The sequence below is a fragment of the Ciona intestinalis genome, unplaced genomic scaffold (assembly GCF_000224145.3).
Source record: "Ciona intestinalis unplaced genomic scaffold, KH HT000184.2, whole genome shotgun sequence".
Taxonomy (NCBI): domain Eukaryota; kingdom Metazoa; phylum Chordata; class Ascidiacea; order Phlebobranchia; family Cionidae; genus Ciona; species Ciona intestinalis.
This window is the reverse complement of record NW_004190506.2, coordinates 260,096-273,691: the sequence shown is the minus strand read 5'-3', so window position 1 is coordinate 273,691 and position 13,596 is coordinate 260,096. Positions and strand designations below refer to the sequence as shown.

General features: G+C 36.8%; 3 protein-coding genes across 4 annotated transcripts in view; 2 read left to right on the top strand and 1 right to left on the bottom strand.

Annotated features, from left to right (window-relative positions):
- The window catches only part of LOC100183956, a 7,066-nt gene extending 5,092 nt beyond the window's left edge, over positions 1–1,974 (top strand). Inside the window, exons 9-11 of one of the 2 annotated variants that reach the window (XM_002121106.4) lie at positions 372–552; positions 986–1,151; positions 1,648–1,974. In XM_002121106.4, the coding sequence (XP_002121142.1) occupies positions 372–552; positions 986–1,151; positions 1,648–1,801 (501 nt within the window). In that variant the 3' untranslated portion in view covers positions 1,802–1,974. The remainder of the gene's footprint in view (positions 1–371; positions 553–985; positions 1,152–1,647) is intronic. The other variant, XM_018816421.2, reaches the window with a different exon arrangement.
- Positions 1,975–2,052: 78 nt separating this feature from the next.
- LOC100183117 (biorientation of chromosomes in cell division protein 1-like 1) lies at positions 2,053–9,731 on the top strand. Its single transcript, XM_018816420.2, has 16 exons — positions 2,053–2,380; positions 2,748–2,872; positions 3,124–3,244; positions 3,451–3,675; positions 3,978–4,069; positions 4,602–4,651; positions 4,953–5,090; positions 5,432–5,520; positions 5,753–5,814; positions 6,355–6,466; positions 6,535–6,639; positions 6,923–7,047; positions 7,317–7,427; positions 7,668–7,725; positions 8,197–8,249; positions 8,502–9,731. Exons 1-16 carry the CDS (start codon positions 2,276–2,278, stop codon positions 8,929–8,931), a joined length of 2,001 nt encoding a protein of 666 aa, XP_018671965.1. The 5' UTR covers positions 2,053–2,275; the 3' UTR covers positions 8,932–9,731.
- Positions 8,857–11,684, bottom strand: LOC100186330 (kinesin-like protein KIF6). The gene is made up of 2 exons (XM_018816422.2): positions 10,102–11,684; positions 8,857–9,224 (listed from the first exon to the last, which is right to left on the bottom strand). Exons 1-2 carry the CDS (start codon positions 11,481–11,483, stop codon positions 8,969–8,971), a joined length of 1,638 nt encoding a protein of 545 aa, XP_018671967.1. The 5' UTR covers positions 11,484–11,684; the 3' UTR covers positions 8,857–8,968.
- Between the last annotated feature and the right edge of the window lie 1,912 nt (positions 11,685–13,596).

The following is a 13,596-nucleotide window of genomic DNA, read 5'->3' as shown; positions in this document are numbered from 1 at the left end:
GTACCAGAAGATATAGACTGTCAGGTTCGATTGCTATTAGTATTCCTATGTGATTATAACCGGACAGCACGAGCTGTACGAAACTGAACACCCATCGTGACTGAGTGGTTGCAGTGTTAAGGGCTTGCATACTGGATGTTCCCAGAGTTACTGTGGGCGTATCTGTCCGTGGGCACAAACTGTAAGGCATAAGAGTACCATGTGAAGAAGCGACGGGTACAGTAACAGTAAAAATACACTTTTTTAGTCTTTTGGATAAACAGAAGTACAAAACTTAACATAACATATTATAACTTATAATTTCACCTTTTATCTTAAAAAAACTTATATTGAAAAATGAAATTAAGCAATACCAATCTTACCTTATCTAGGTGGAATACACACTTCTGTTGTACCTAAGCGAAGGCTTAACACCTAATGATTATGCTGAGACTAATTGGGTGGTTCACCAACCCGACGATGGTGTACACGGGTATTTAGGACGTGGTGGGGAGGTCTTCGAAACCATTGCTGCTGTAGCTCCTAAGTTTGGCCGACTGGCTGTCTTTCGAAGTATAAGATATTTATTTATAATTTTTTTTACCCTAACGGATTTTGCACGATTTTTTTAAATCTGTTGAATTTTTTGAACTTTGATTGCACCTTTAGGCTGATTTAGACCACATTTTAGCATCTCTATATACATATACATTTTATCATTATATGTTGGTAAAGTCGCTGGCTCTATGTTTATATAATTCTGTAAATATTGTTTTTTGACTACTAAATAAGAAAAGAAAATCATAATAGCTCACACGATTTATTTACCAGACAATGTAGGGTGTAACGGTCACGCATTTTGTTCTTCTTCTTTTTATCAATAAGCGTGTTTTAACAACTGTTGTTTTACCGTTACTACCCGTCTTTTCGCTTTGTCAACTCTCTTGCTCTTAGTTATCGTGGCCGAAGAGACGAAATAAATTTCATTCATTCATTTATTCAACAGACAATGTAGAGCATTCTGCCCATCCACCCACAGTGAGTTACATCGGTGGTCGTTTCTCTTTCGCGGTCAAAGTTACAAGGAACTTGAGGTTAAATTACATCAAGCGACTTTATGAGAAACTGGAAAACCTTGAAAATATGAATAAACATTACCAAAGATTAAACAGGTATATACAGTAGGCGGGGGAAGATGGGACTTGTTTACTACCAAATGGGAAGAGAAAATAGGATGAAAAAGTGTCTCATCTTTCCCAGATCCACTATACCATACATGTGGATAGATACAGGATAATGTGCTGTCGGTTTGGCAGCCGGCCAACCGGAGCCTTTTACACAGGTTCGCCATAAGACCTCGCCCCTATAATAGATTAGAATGATTATGGTAATGGCCGATTATATAGCCTGTACACATCTACATGCTAATTTAATGTGACCTTTGTTACTGTAAATCAAAGGATTCTGGATTAAAAGTTTACCAGTTAGAGGCCGGCGTCGTGATACAGTGGTTAGCTCGACTACCTCCAAACTAGAGCCTCTATCATTGTTCTTATCACGTGAGGTTGGGGGTACAGGACACCTGTTATAATGATGTCGTTGCCTTTGCCAGCAAAGCAAATTTAAAACAAGTTACATTTAGTATAACCACAACGTTGTTTTCTTTAGGCAACTAATGTTTGGATTGCAAGACGAGCCAACGCCCCAAGCATTAACAACTGAATTCTTGGGGGAACTACTACAGCGGGTTACTGATAAAGTAAACGAGCAGCGTAGCGATCATTTTTCCAGCATAGAAGAACAGTTTCTCAAGTCTACATAGAACACAGCAAACTACGTTTTGGACTAATTTGTTGCAATTCAGGCAAAATGAAACAACATTTTGTATTTTAATGTGATTTAATCAAATGATATATATATATATATGTTTACTGGCTGGTAATTGGCGAATTTGGGCCTATACTTATTAATTACTTTTTATTAGCAACGATAGTAGTTACACATGCATATATACATACGGTAACTCATAGGCAGGCACAAGGTGTGTGAAACTGTGTCATGGCGACTGTCTTGGCTCTTTTCGCGAGAATATATACATTCATTCATATTGAAAAACACAGACGATATTTAAACATGTTCAAGAACAAAATTTTAAGAAAAAGACTCCCCGTTACGTTTTGAAACATATGTGGGGAACCCCCATGGCGAGTTGTAGTCAGTTTTGAGATTATAATAAAATTTTAAGCTGAAAATATGAGTTGGTAAAGTGCTTTTGATTACAAATAAGCCGCCAGCCATGGAGCTAAACGTAGAGGTTGTTGATCGAATAGTTGAACGACTTAAAACAAATGGAATTTTTGACGAAATGCGACGAGATTGCTTGGCGGACATAGACACAAGGGTAACGCATTTATTGTGTTGTTTTAAAACCTTTGGCGAATATCTGGTATCTCAGCAGTGAACATGAGGTGTATGTACATCATGTATGTTCGCCATATAGTAAATAACACTCGCATAATATCTTAACAGCCAGTATGGAGTATGATATTTGTAAATATCAAAACCGATAAGTTAAGAGTCCTAAGACAGTTTATTATGTAGTGGCACTATTTACTGCCTGTAATTTTAGAATAATTTCACTTGTGTATTAAGTTGGTTTATTGAAATATCTTTATTTAAATAAATATTTGTTTATTGCCTTCAACTTTGGCATAATTTTTGCATTTATTGAACTATCTTCAGTTAAATAGATATTTCTTTATTTGCAGCCAGCATTTCAAAACTTGAAGCTTCGTATTGAAAATTACGTCACATCCCTTTTATCTGCTGAGGTTTGGACACCAACACTAAATAAAAATCAACTTCGATCTAAAGTTCGAATGTCAGTCATGCAGTAAGTAAAATTCTAATTATAAATGACTGTACATTAAAAATTTCCATCTAGCACATTGGAGAAATCTTATCTTATTTGTAATGCTGCTAAAAATACCAATCATACAAGCAGTTATATGTTGCAACTTGTAAGCTGACAAGATGTGTATGAAACAGAACACCCATGTTATATCGACTGTCATTTTCCAGCCAGTAGGCGATAAAGCAAGTTACATTTATTCAATTATTTTTATGTATTTCTATCTTTCACAGATCTGGAATGTTGAACACAGGTGTTGAATACATTCTACACCAAGTTGTGGATTCAAAGATGTATTCGGAGTTTCTCCCAAAGATTGTGGAGTTCATGCAAGATAATAAGGATTTGGTCCAGGTAGTGTGTGTTATATGGAATATAAGAACTCTGTAATATAGGAAAAGTAGAGGGTTGTTGCATTGTAAAAAAAGACAGGAACCATCTTATTCTAACCTACAATATATAAGTACCAATTAGGTCAATAAACAAGAATAAAAGAAATGACTAATTTACCCCAATTTACCACATTTTATGTAAATAATAAAAAACAATTTCATATTAAGATAAAAAAAGAAGAGCCTGAAGAAACGATTATGGATGAAAATATTAAAGAAGAAGAAGAACAACTTCCTCCACAGGAGGAAGAGGAGTTTAATCCAGGAGTGGTTGAAGATGTTGAGAATGTGGAGCAGCCTCCTGATCCAAAGGAAGAGGAGAGAAGTGAGGAAGAAGGGAAAGAAGAGATAGAGAAAAAAGAAGAAGAAGGCAATTCTCCTGAATCTTCAAGTGTAAATATGCATTAAGTTATAACTTTTAAGCCATTTTAAGTTATGCTTAACCTCTAAGTTAAGCTTAAAATGCAACCATGGAGATGACAGATTGGAAAAGTTGTCAAGTAGCTTTTGAGCAGGCTGTCATAACTTTTTTGAATCTAGCTCAAAAATTAGCTTTTAACATTTATTAATATAATAGTGTAATTACTGTAGCATTTAACAGAATATATGTTACAATGTTTTAAACAATAATCTTTTTTTAAATAAAAATTGTGTTAAATTAGCAATTACATTGTTATTAATATTACCCATTCTAGCCCACTGCACCAGCAATACCTGAAGGAGCAGCGAATACTTTACGTAATCTACTCCAAACCCTGATGGCAAGCAATCTACAAAATCTTGTTGCGTGAGTTGGATATTAATATTCCGTATAATATATAGTAATATACTTGATGCTAGGCATATTATACTTGTATTTTGGCTTTTCCGAATTTTGCTGGCTTACATCCTATTTAGAGTGTCATTATCCGGGTGAAATGACTATCAAACTTTTGGTGAGAATACAAGTATTAATCTTTGTTATTCAAGTTTCTCATTTTTCTGTTTTATATCGCACACACTCACTCGCAGTGTAATGTAAGTCATTATACGATATACTTATGCTAATTTAAAACACATGTAAGTTGTCATACATATGGGCTATGTTAATTTTAAACATATTTAAGTGTTAAACTTTTGGTCCAATTGTTGATACTTACAGTAAGACACATATAGTTGAAATTTTCACAAAGTATTCACTTCATTCTGTTTAAATTTGCATCTGCTAAATGGTCGATGTCATATCGGGCCAGTAAGTTTGAATTTTAGGCCAATATTTCTTATTATTTATTAGTAGTTACTGATTCAATAAATAAGTTTAATGCAGTTTATCGTATTAGACCTGAAGAAGAAGAAACTTCAAATGTTGTTGCTGAGGAAGAAAAAACAGGTTCGTGTTGTTTTGTATTACACTGAGATTTTAGTACTTTTGAATTTAACCAACACATTGATAGCTAGTTTTATGAAGTGTCAACAAAACAATAACCTTAAATTAGTTGCCCCACTTTTCACAGATGTTTATAGATAAGTTGATTTTGACCAGAACTTTGTTATTGTTTTTGTCATGTTTAGCAACCACGCTTTTTAATTGAAACTTTTCTACTAAACTGCCATTGTGTTGCTAATTGCCTTTTCATTGTTTTGATTAATTGGGTCTGTGCCATCTTAATCAAAGAACTTGTTCTATCCAGGCAACTCCCCTTCTATTGATCCGGCCCAGATTGAAGCTTTTACTGATGATGAGTCGGATCAAACTGAACCTGTCAATCAAACACAACCTGTCAATCAAAGTAAAGATGAAGTTGATGAAACGAATGTTGAAATTGAGAGTGAGTTTAATTTGAATGAATGTAACTTATTTACCTTGTGTAGCAGAGGCCGCGACATGTTATAACACGGGCGTTCTGTTTCATACACTTTATGCCCACTTAACAGTTACCATGTATGTAACTTTGTGGGTGATTTATCTTTGTTTCTGTTCGGCTGGCAATTTAGACAACCATTTGATCACTGGGTTGAAACAACTGTTGTTAAGTGTCCTGCCCAAGTGTACATACGCAATATGCCCACAGTGGTAGCAGCATCGAGTCTTGAACCTGTTACCTCTGGGCTAGAGGCAGGGTTGCCAACTACTTCCCCGAGATAATGAAATACTTTGTTTTAATTCCAGGTTACGAACCAAAGACTCCATCGCAAGTTATTTCTCCCTATTCAGGGGATTCCCGAGATAGTGTGCATGAAACAATAGATAACACTGAGGTAACAAAGTTGCTTTGCTCGTTGTTTCATTATATGTCAACTATAAGACTTATCCATGCATTAACAAACACAAAGTCACTTTACCACCTCATGCTTGCTGCGGCTTAAGTTTTTGTTTACTTTGAAAACAAATTTTTGTTTATGTTGAAAATCTATTTGTTTACGTTGAAAAATTTCTTCCGGAAAATACTGTTCATTGGCGAGCATAAGGTTTATGAAATCTTTGTTGCAGGAGGAAATTGAGGAAGTTGAAGAAGTGGAGGAACTGCAAGAGGTTGATTCATCACAGGAAATGTAAGTGGTGGAATGAACCTGTGTGTTTTGTTTTGGGTAAATTTTTTGTAAATCTTGCTTGTGTGTTTGTTGGTAGTAAATTTTGCCTAAATCCCAGGGGGCCTCACCCATACAGAATAGAATGTATGTCTTTAATTTTTTTTATGTGTAGGCGCCAACTCTTCTAAACACAGAGGATGCAGGGGGTTAGACGCTCAATCCTGTGTAACAAATCTAAAAAAATGTTAACTGATTAATGCAGTGCATAAAATTCCAGGCTTGGTCTGCCTACCCTCCCACCCAAGGTTTAGTGTTTTTGGTTTGAATACATAATGCATCATATCAGGGGTGTATCCAGGATTCAACTCTATTTTAAAACCTTTGTTGGCTCATTATTAACACCCAGAAATTTAAACCAGAGTTGGTTTATTATCCAAACACCCACTCTGCTACCTTATGAACCTGACCAGATGTTAAAGCTTGTAACTTTCCGAAAACATGATCTTTATAGCGGGCAGATGTTTGTCGTTTGGGTAATTGTTTATTTATCGTTGGTTGCAGAGAAGAAGATCAAGAAGAAGTACAGGAAGATCAAGAACAAGAAGAACTACAGGAAGAATATGAACAAGAAGAAGAACAGGAAATAATTGTAGAGGAACAAGAAGAAGACATTGTATGTTTTGTTGTTGATATAGTTTAAATATTTGTACAGTAACAATGACATAACATTTAACTTTGAAGGTCCAAGAAGAGGAAGTTGCTTCTCCTGGGGAGGAGGGAGAGCAGGAGCAAGAGGAGGAGGAGGAGGAGGAAAAAGAGGAAAAAGTTGGAAAAAGTAAATCTCATGTAAGTTGTGATGTTTTATTAAAGAGCATTTCACCATTTCTACTTCATACAATACATATGGTATATACGTTGTATTATATTATAACAGATATATTTACAGCAGGTTTACTACTTTAATATAGTGTTTCCATTCTATGTGGGTAAGGTCCTTCAGCATTGCGTTTCGTGGGGCCTGGAACATGGTTTAGGCACATTATGTTCTTATGACTAAAATCCTGCAATATTGGACTTGAAATTCCACCTTACAACAATAACTTACTGAGGTATATTAATTTTCGTACAGAAATCTCGATCAAAACGCGAAAAGAAGCGAAAACATAAACGACGGAAACGACGCCATCGTAGTTCAAGTTATGAGAGCAGTAGTTCAGGTCGCAGGTCATCTGATTCTGAACGAAGTTTCTCAGTGTAAGTGTATCGGATATTTTATAGGGTATGTTATGAGGTGCAGGGGTGGTTTGGTCGTTTATATCTTTGTCGGTGGGGTTGAAAGACTTACCCATGACTTTTGATTGGTTTGGTCATTTATATCCTCGTGGGTTGGAACTTTAATGACTTATCCATGGTTGCCACTCCCATCATGCCCACAGATCAGTTGCGGAAGCTTTTGCAATGTGTGAATAAACATACCAGACATACCATTTCAACACTTCATTAATAATAATACTAATGTGCAGGTCTCACAAGAAACATAAAAAGAAAAAGGGAAAGGAGAAAAAGAAAAAAAAATCTCGCGGCCGTGATTCGAGTGACTCTAAACGACCGGACTCACCTACTGAGTTCCACAGGTGGTTAATAACAGGAAACACGTAGTGTGTATGAATCGTATCTTTATGCACACTTTTGTTTCTATTAAAAGTTTTCTTTGGTAATAATTGAACATAAATTGCTTGTTTGTCTGCTAGGTGTAGCGACCGCCCTTTTTTCTTCCAATTGAATAAAAATATGTTTTTAAGAATGTTTTAACAACTGTTGTTTTGCGCCATACCCTGTATTTTCTTTATTTTAAATACTTTGTTTTATCACAGGTTAAGTACATCTCCTCACCACAGTCATAGATATTCACCGCAGCATCAAGCTATGCAGGTAAGAATGGGTGTTTATATATATATTCATATATATATATATACATATATATACATATATATATATATATATATATACATATATATATATAGTGTGTATATGTGTGTTGCGTACATCTCATGATCACATATGTGGTAACTCGTAAGCCTGCATGAAGTGTATGAACAGTTCATCCGCTCTATAACAACTGTTGTTGCTCCCTCCCGCTACGCGAGAATAAATAAGTTGCACTCATTCAATTATCAATAAAATTACAAACAAGGTAATTTGTAAGCGGGCACTAGGTGTATGAAACAGAACTCCCTTAACATTGACCCGCCAGGCAATGACAACCACCATGTCATTATTCTCCCCATAACCCTCAATTCTATATAGGGTCCTGCAGCATGGCAAGCCATGGGTCTTAAGATTTATTCCAAAAAAATTACCCAAATTACCCATTATTACAATAAACATAAAATGTATTTCCAGTTCCATGAAGATAGAAAAGATCCTGTGTTTCCACCAAGTTCATCACAGTTCAGGTCATTATGACCTCACTATGCAATTTGTTTTATCATAACCATATGTTCCCTATGTTAACTTTTATATTTTTTTGTTATTTTATACTTTTTTTAGTTATTTTAAATTTTATGAAGTTTAAGTTTAATAAAAAAAAATAAATTAAAAGAAACTTTAATAAAAAATTAAATTAATTGAAAATAAAATTTAATAAAAAATTAAGTTTAAGAAAAATAAATTAAATAAATATAAAATAAAGTCGAAAAACTTTCCAGGCCTTCATACCCGGGTGATCACCATGAGGGGATTCACCCGATGGAAGCTGCGTTTCACCCACGTTTTTCACCCCCACATTACCCCAACCATCGCAACTCACCACCCCACTTTCCACCGCCTAGGTTCGGACCCCAATTTAACCCCTCCCGACCCCGAATGCCACCCCATTTCCATATGCGGGGAGGCTCGCCACACCGATACAGCCCCACTTTCGATTACTTTCACCCAAGACCGGGGTACGACCCCCAGCGGTCCCCCCCACCCAATAGAAGGTTCTCGCCCCCACCTAGATTTATGGGGCATTTCCCCCCCGGCCCCATGCGTCCCTTTTCACCTGAAGACCACCCCAGATTACGACACATGGGGCCCCCTAACTATCACGGGACACCCCCGAGACCCCCAAATGACTTACACCACCCGATGAGATAAAAAATTTATAAAATAATAATTTGCAACATCGCAATTTTTATAAAATGACACAACTTTTTGACTTCTTCTTCTTCTGCTCCGGATCCCTTGCTCCTGGATGCGGAATCTCCGTCTGCTTGTTCAGGATCAGCTCCCGCAACCTCCGGAAGCAATATTGGATCCCATCCAAGTCCAAACCAACATCCAGAGTATCAGTCCTCCCATTTAAGAAGTCTTGAATAAGTTGATCAAGCTCATTTTCCTCCAAATGAACAGCAGGAGCATCCGTGCTCGTTTTTGATCCAATCTCCTCCCTAAGGATAGAGATGAAAAAGATGATCCTGTTCAAGTTTTAAAAAAGAGGTGGGAAACTATGATTGAAACCAAATTGCATGTAAGGCAAGCATCTCTGGCTTACATATTGGGTTAAACAGGAATTTACAAAGGGAAGTCCAACTCTATTTTAGAACATTTATGCGCAACCCACAAACGAAATATGTGGCACTTAAAGCAGTTATTTTATGCCTTAATAACATAAAGGGAGGGCCCATACCCTTTGAATACACCCCTTGACCCAATATATAATGTTTGAATCTATTTGGTCCCCTCCAGCATGTCTCCATTTTCTGTGTAGTGTTATAGGAGTCCTATGGTTTTTTCGATTTGTAACAAAACAGATTGTGCCATTACTTCTTAACCCCCTTTAAAATGCCTAAACTGCAATCATGATTAAACATTTATTTCTATTTAATAATGAAGTCAAAAATTGAACTATTGCAAATCTGGTTTTTCTGTTCGTTATAAAAGATAACATATGAAAACTGTTTATATTATTCATAGTGCTAACTGCTAAGCCCTATGGCTGCCATTTGCAGGGCTGTAGTTTGTATTTGTTTGAGATAAATGGAGGTTGTGGTTTTATGTTAAAAGTCAGATTTTACTTTTCGAGGAAATTGTTTTTTGCAAACCAACAATTTCACGAGCTACTCAGATTAGTATCTTCGGGGTATTGGAGATTAAGGCGACCTGAAACATTATTGTTCCTCTAGTGATCAACTACAGTCGTTCTAAGACGGTGTTCGGTTTCATACACCTCGTGCCCGCTTACAAGTTACCACGTATGTAACTTTGTTGGTAACCTATGTGTTGTTCATGATAATAAGAGGTTCGAAACTTAGTGAAGTAACTTACTTTAAAAGTTTTATCTCGTCTTCCAATCTTGCAATCATCGCATCTGAATCGATGGAAATATTCGCTTTCACTTTATTTGTGATCTCTGCCACCCTCTGTGCGAATTGACACGTCGAAACACTTTCCTCTAGATGTCGCTTTTGAGCACTGATTGTCGCAACCATAAGCGTTCGTGAATTCCCGCCCAAGCTGTCACTCAAAACTTGAGTGAGCAACGAGTTCCTGTATGGTATATGACGTATTGTACCTTTGCTTAATGCAATAATAACCTGTTGCAAATGGTGGAGGGATAGGTTTATATTTCGAGCTTCTGTCAGTAGATTTTGTTTCAGTAAATGTGACTTCCCAACTCGTTCTGACCCAGCAAGGTCAACCAAGTTTACTTTTGCGTTGAGCGTTGTTTTGTTGTCTCCGTGCCTACATTTTACACCAATCGAAAATACGCAATGCGACCTCGATGACGCGTCATTTAGGTGCGTTTCCGCCACCTTGCGGTTGGTGTTACCGAGTTCAAACCACCGCAAGGCTTCCTCCTCCGAGTTCACCGTCTGCACGGATAAATTCCTTAGATTAAGTCTGTTTCTCGCATCTTTCATCGGTGCGACTCTTGGCAACTCATCAGGGTGACTTTTACTTCTTCCTTCAGCCAACAAGTCGTATCCAACTTCTTTATAAATCTCAAGATATGAAACTGTGACTGAAACCAGTTCTATGTCATTTGTAGAAGAGTTAAAAACGTCTGACAGAATTCTAGAAATAATCCCGGAGTCTTCTTTGACCTCTAAATAAGGAGAACTTGTTGGTGACATTTTTACTTCATTTTCTTGCGTAGAATTTTCGATTGTCGGATTTTGTGTGTCTGAAAAGTCGCCTTGTTCTTGTTGTTTTTCTTCTTGGTTATTTTGTTCTTGTTGGTTTTGTTCTTGTTGGTTTTGTTGTTGTTGCTTTACATTTGGAATCCCCCCGTTTTGTGTTTTTCTGATATCACTTTTTGACCTCCGTCTCTTTTTCCGTTTCTCAACCACTGACCTTCGGTTTGACCTTTCTACGTCATTTCCGCTCACAGTGTAAGTTTTTCCAGTGGCCGTTTGTCCGTAAACAAAGAGAGTCGCGTTGAAACCTTGGAACGCGCTTTCAACAAGAGGCCTTCCTGTCGCTTCGTATATTTCACTCTGCGTCGCATCTTGGTCAAAAATTCTAGTGAACGCGAATTTGTGTGACGTAGCCGCATTGTTTGATTGTCGCGTCATAGACTGCAGCGGATTCTCGACTTCGAGTTCAGCAAAGTTCGAGGTGTTTGTGTTCCTTGCTTTGTATTCGATTGTTTCGTCATCAATAGCCGGCCTGACGCGACAAAAAACGTTTATATTTTCACTTGACATGTTCCAGATGTAGGTTGACGTTTATAAATGTTAACTTCTACTAACCATGTTTGATGAATTTAATCTGTTGGTAGTTGAATCAAAGTTTGTAAAATTCAAACCAAGTAACTGTTATCTGCGATTTTTAACACTATATGCCTGGTCTGTTTATCCACACACTGCAATAGCTTCAGCAACTCGACTGTATGGGCATGGGAGTGGCAACCATGGAAAAGATACTTATAGTAGAGTGAGGGAAATGGGACACCTTTTCAATCTATTATCTCCTTCAATTTGGTAGTAAACAAACATTCCACGATTTTTTATAAAACTTTGTTCCTCACGGCTCCCATCGACCGTTGTTAATTGTTTAAAACACGATCAGGATATTTGGATATTATGCACCAAAGGTGTCCCATCTTCCCCCACCCTACTATATATCGCTCCAGCCACACGAATATAAACTAAAAGTAAGTCATTTTTTCGGGTGCTTGTTATTATCCATACGCCGATAGAACGTCAATCGAGGGCAAATGTATACGAGATCTCTATGTAAGGTAACGAATTCTTTTCCTGCCATGTCAGGATATCGGGTAACCCATATATATGTAGTGTCGTGTTTCTCACGTTGTAAATAATTCACGTGAAAGTTACACAGGTGTATGTTTCAATCGTAACCGACTTTTAAACTAAGACAAATATAAAACCCACATAGTTTAATTAAATTACCCCCTTTATTATGTACAGCTACGTAATTTCGGCCCTTACGCAGTGACGTCACCTGCTAATCCTCTTTAATCAAACATTTAAACATGTTTAAATCTATGTTTCGCCTAAATTATATCGTTATAGACTGAAATATATATCCAATGAATTGTACAATTTGCTAGACTTGATTTTTGTCTGTTACGCATTTCGTAGCACCAGATCCTAACTATGCTTCTTAACAAAATATTCAAGGAATTTATTACAGTTACTTTGTTCGTTCTTCTAAGGAACTTATTTGCTTCATTCTCCATTTACTTGGGTATTTCGCCTGTCAGTATATAAGCGTTCAGGCTACATCTCGATCATTTTATATCTATGTGCTGTTAGCTGTCTCATTACTACTTTCTCGTGGTTACATACTTGTCGTCAATCTGTTTCACTTTCAATTCCCCTCAAGTTAATTGAAGGGCCTTTTCATTTGCGCCAATAACCCGATCGTACTACCTTAGATTGAATATGTTTTACATCCAATTTGGTAAATTAGAGTCTATTAAAAATCGTTAAGGTTGGTTAGGTCTACTCTATATAAGCAATCTTAGAAGCGAGTGCGAGAAATGGTTGGTGATTTAAAAAGGGGCAGCAAGGAAAATAAGAAGCAATGATTTAGGCAATATTTTATGTTAAATGTGACGAAGAGGCGTATTGGTTCGTATAGTTACGTAATGCATTCATATAGGGTGGGGGAAGATGGGACACTTTTATTCTATTTTCTCGTCCCATTTGGTAGTAAACAAATAACCATATAAGCATTATAAAACCGTATCGTTTCAACTACCACATACTACTGATAATTGTTTAAAATACGTTCAGGATATATAGATAATATGTGCTAAATTAAGGTCTTCCCCCTTCCTATTATATACAACGTTTATATGCAACACAGTAACATACACAATTTTACCCCGATGTAACAACATTAATGTGAAGGATACCTCGTTATTTTTGCTATCGGCTATGTCCATCTCACAACGACTGCGCCCTTTAAACTACGACTGATATGCCTCATAGAGTATAGCTTATACTACTTCAGGCTATATATCTACCAACGCGCTACGGCTTCGAAAATAATTTCCAACGCAAGCTAAAAGTATATATAGTAGGGTGGGGAAAGATGGGACACCTTTAAAACGTAATATCCAAATACCCTAATCGTGGTTTGAACAATTAACAACGGTCTACGGGAGTCGTGAGGTTATAGTTTAATGATCCCTTGAATTTTCTTCGTTTACTATTAAATAGGACGAGAAAACAGAGTTAAAAAGAGTCCCCATTTTTCCACACCCTACTGTGTTACTACACTTCGAACTAGAACGCCCTAATTTATCTATCCAGGCCGAACCTCTTCATTGAATAAGTAACTACGGCA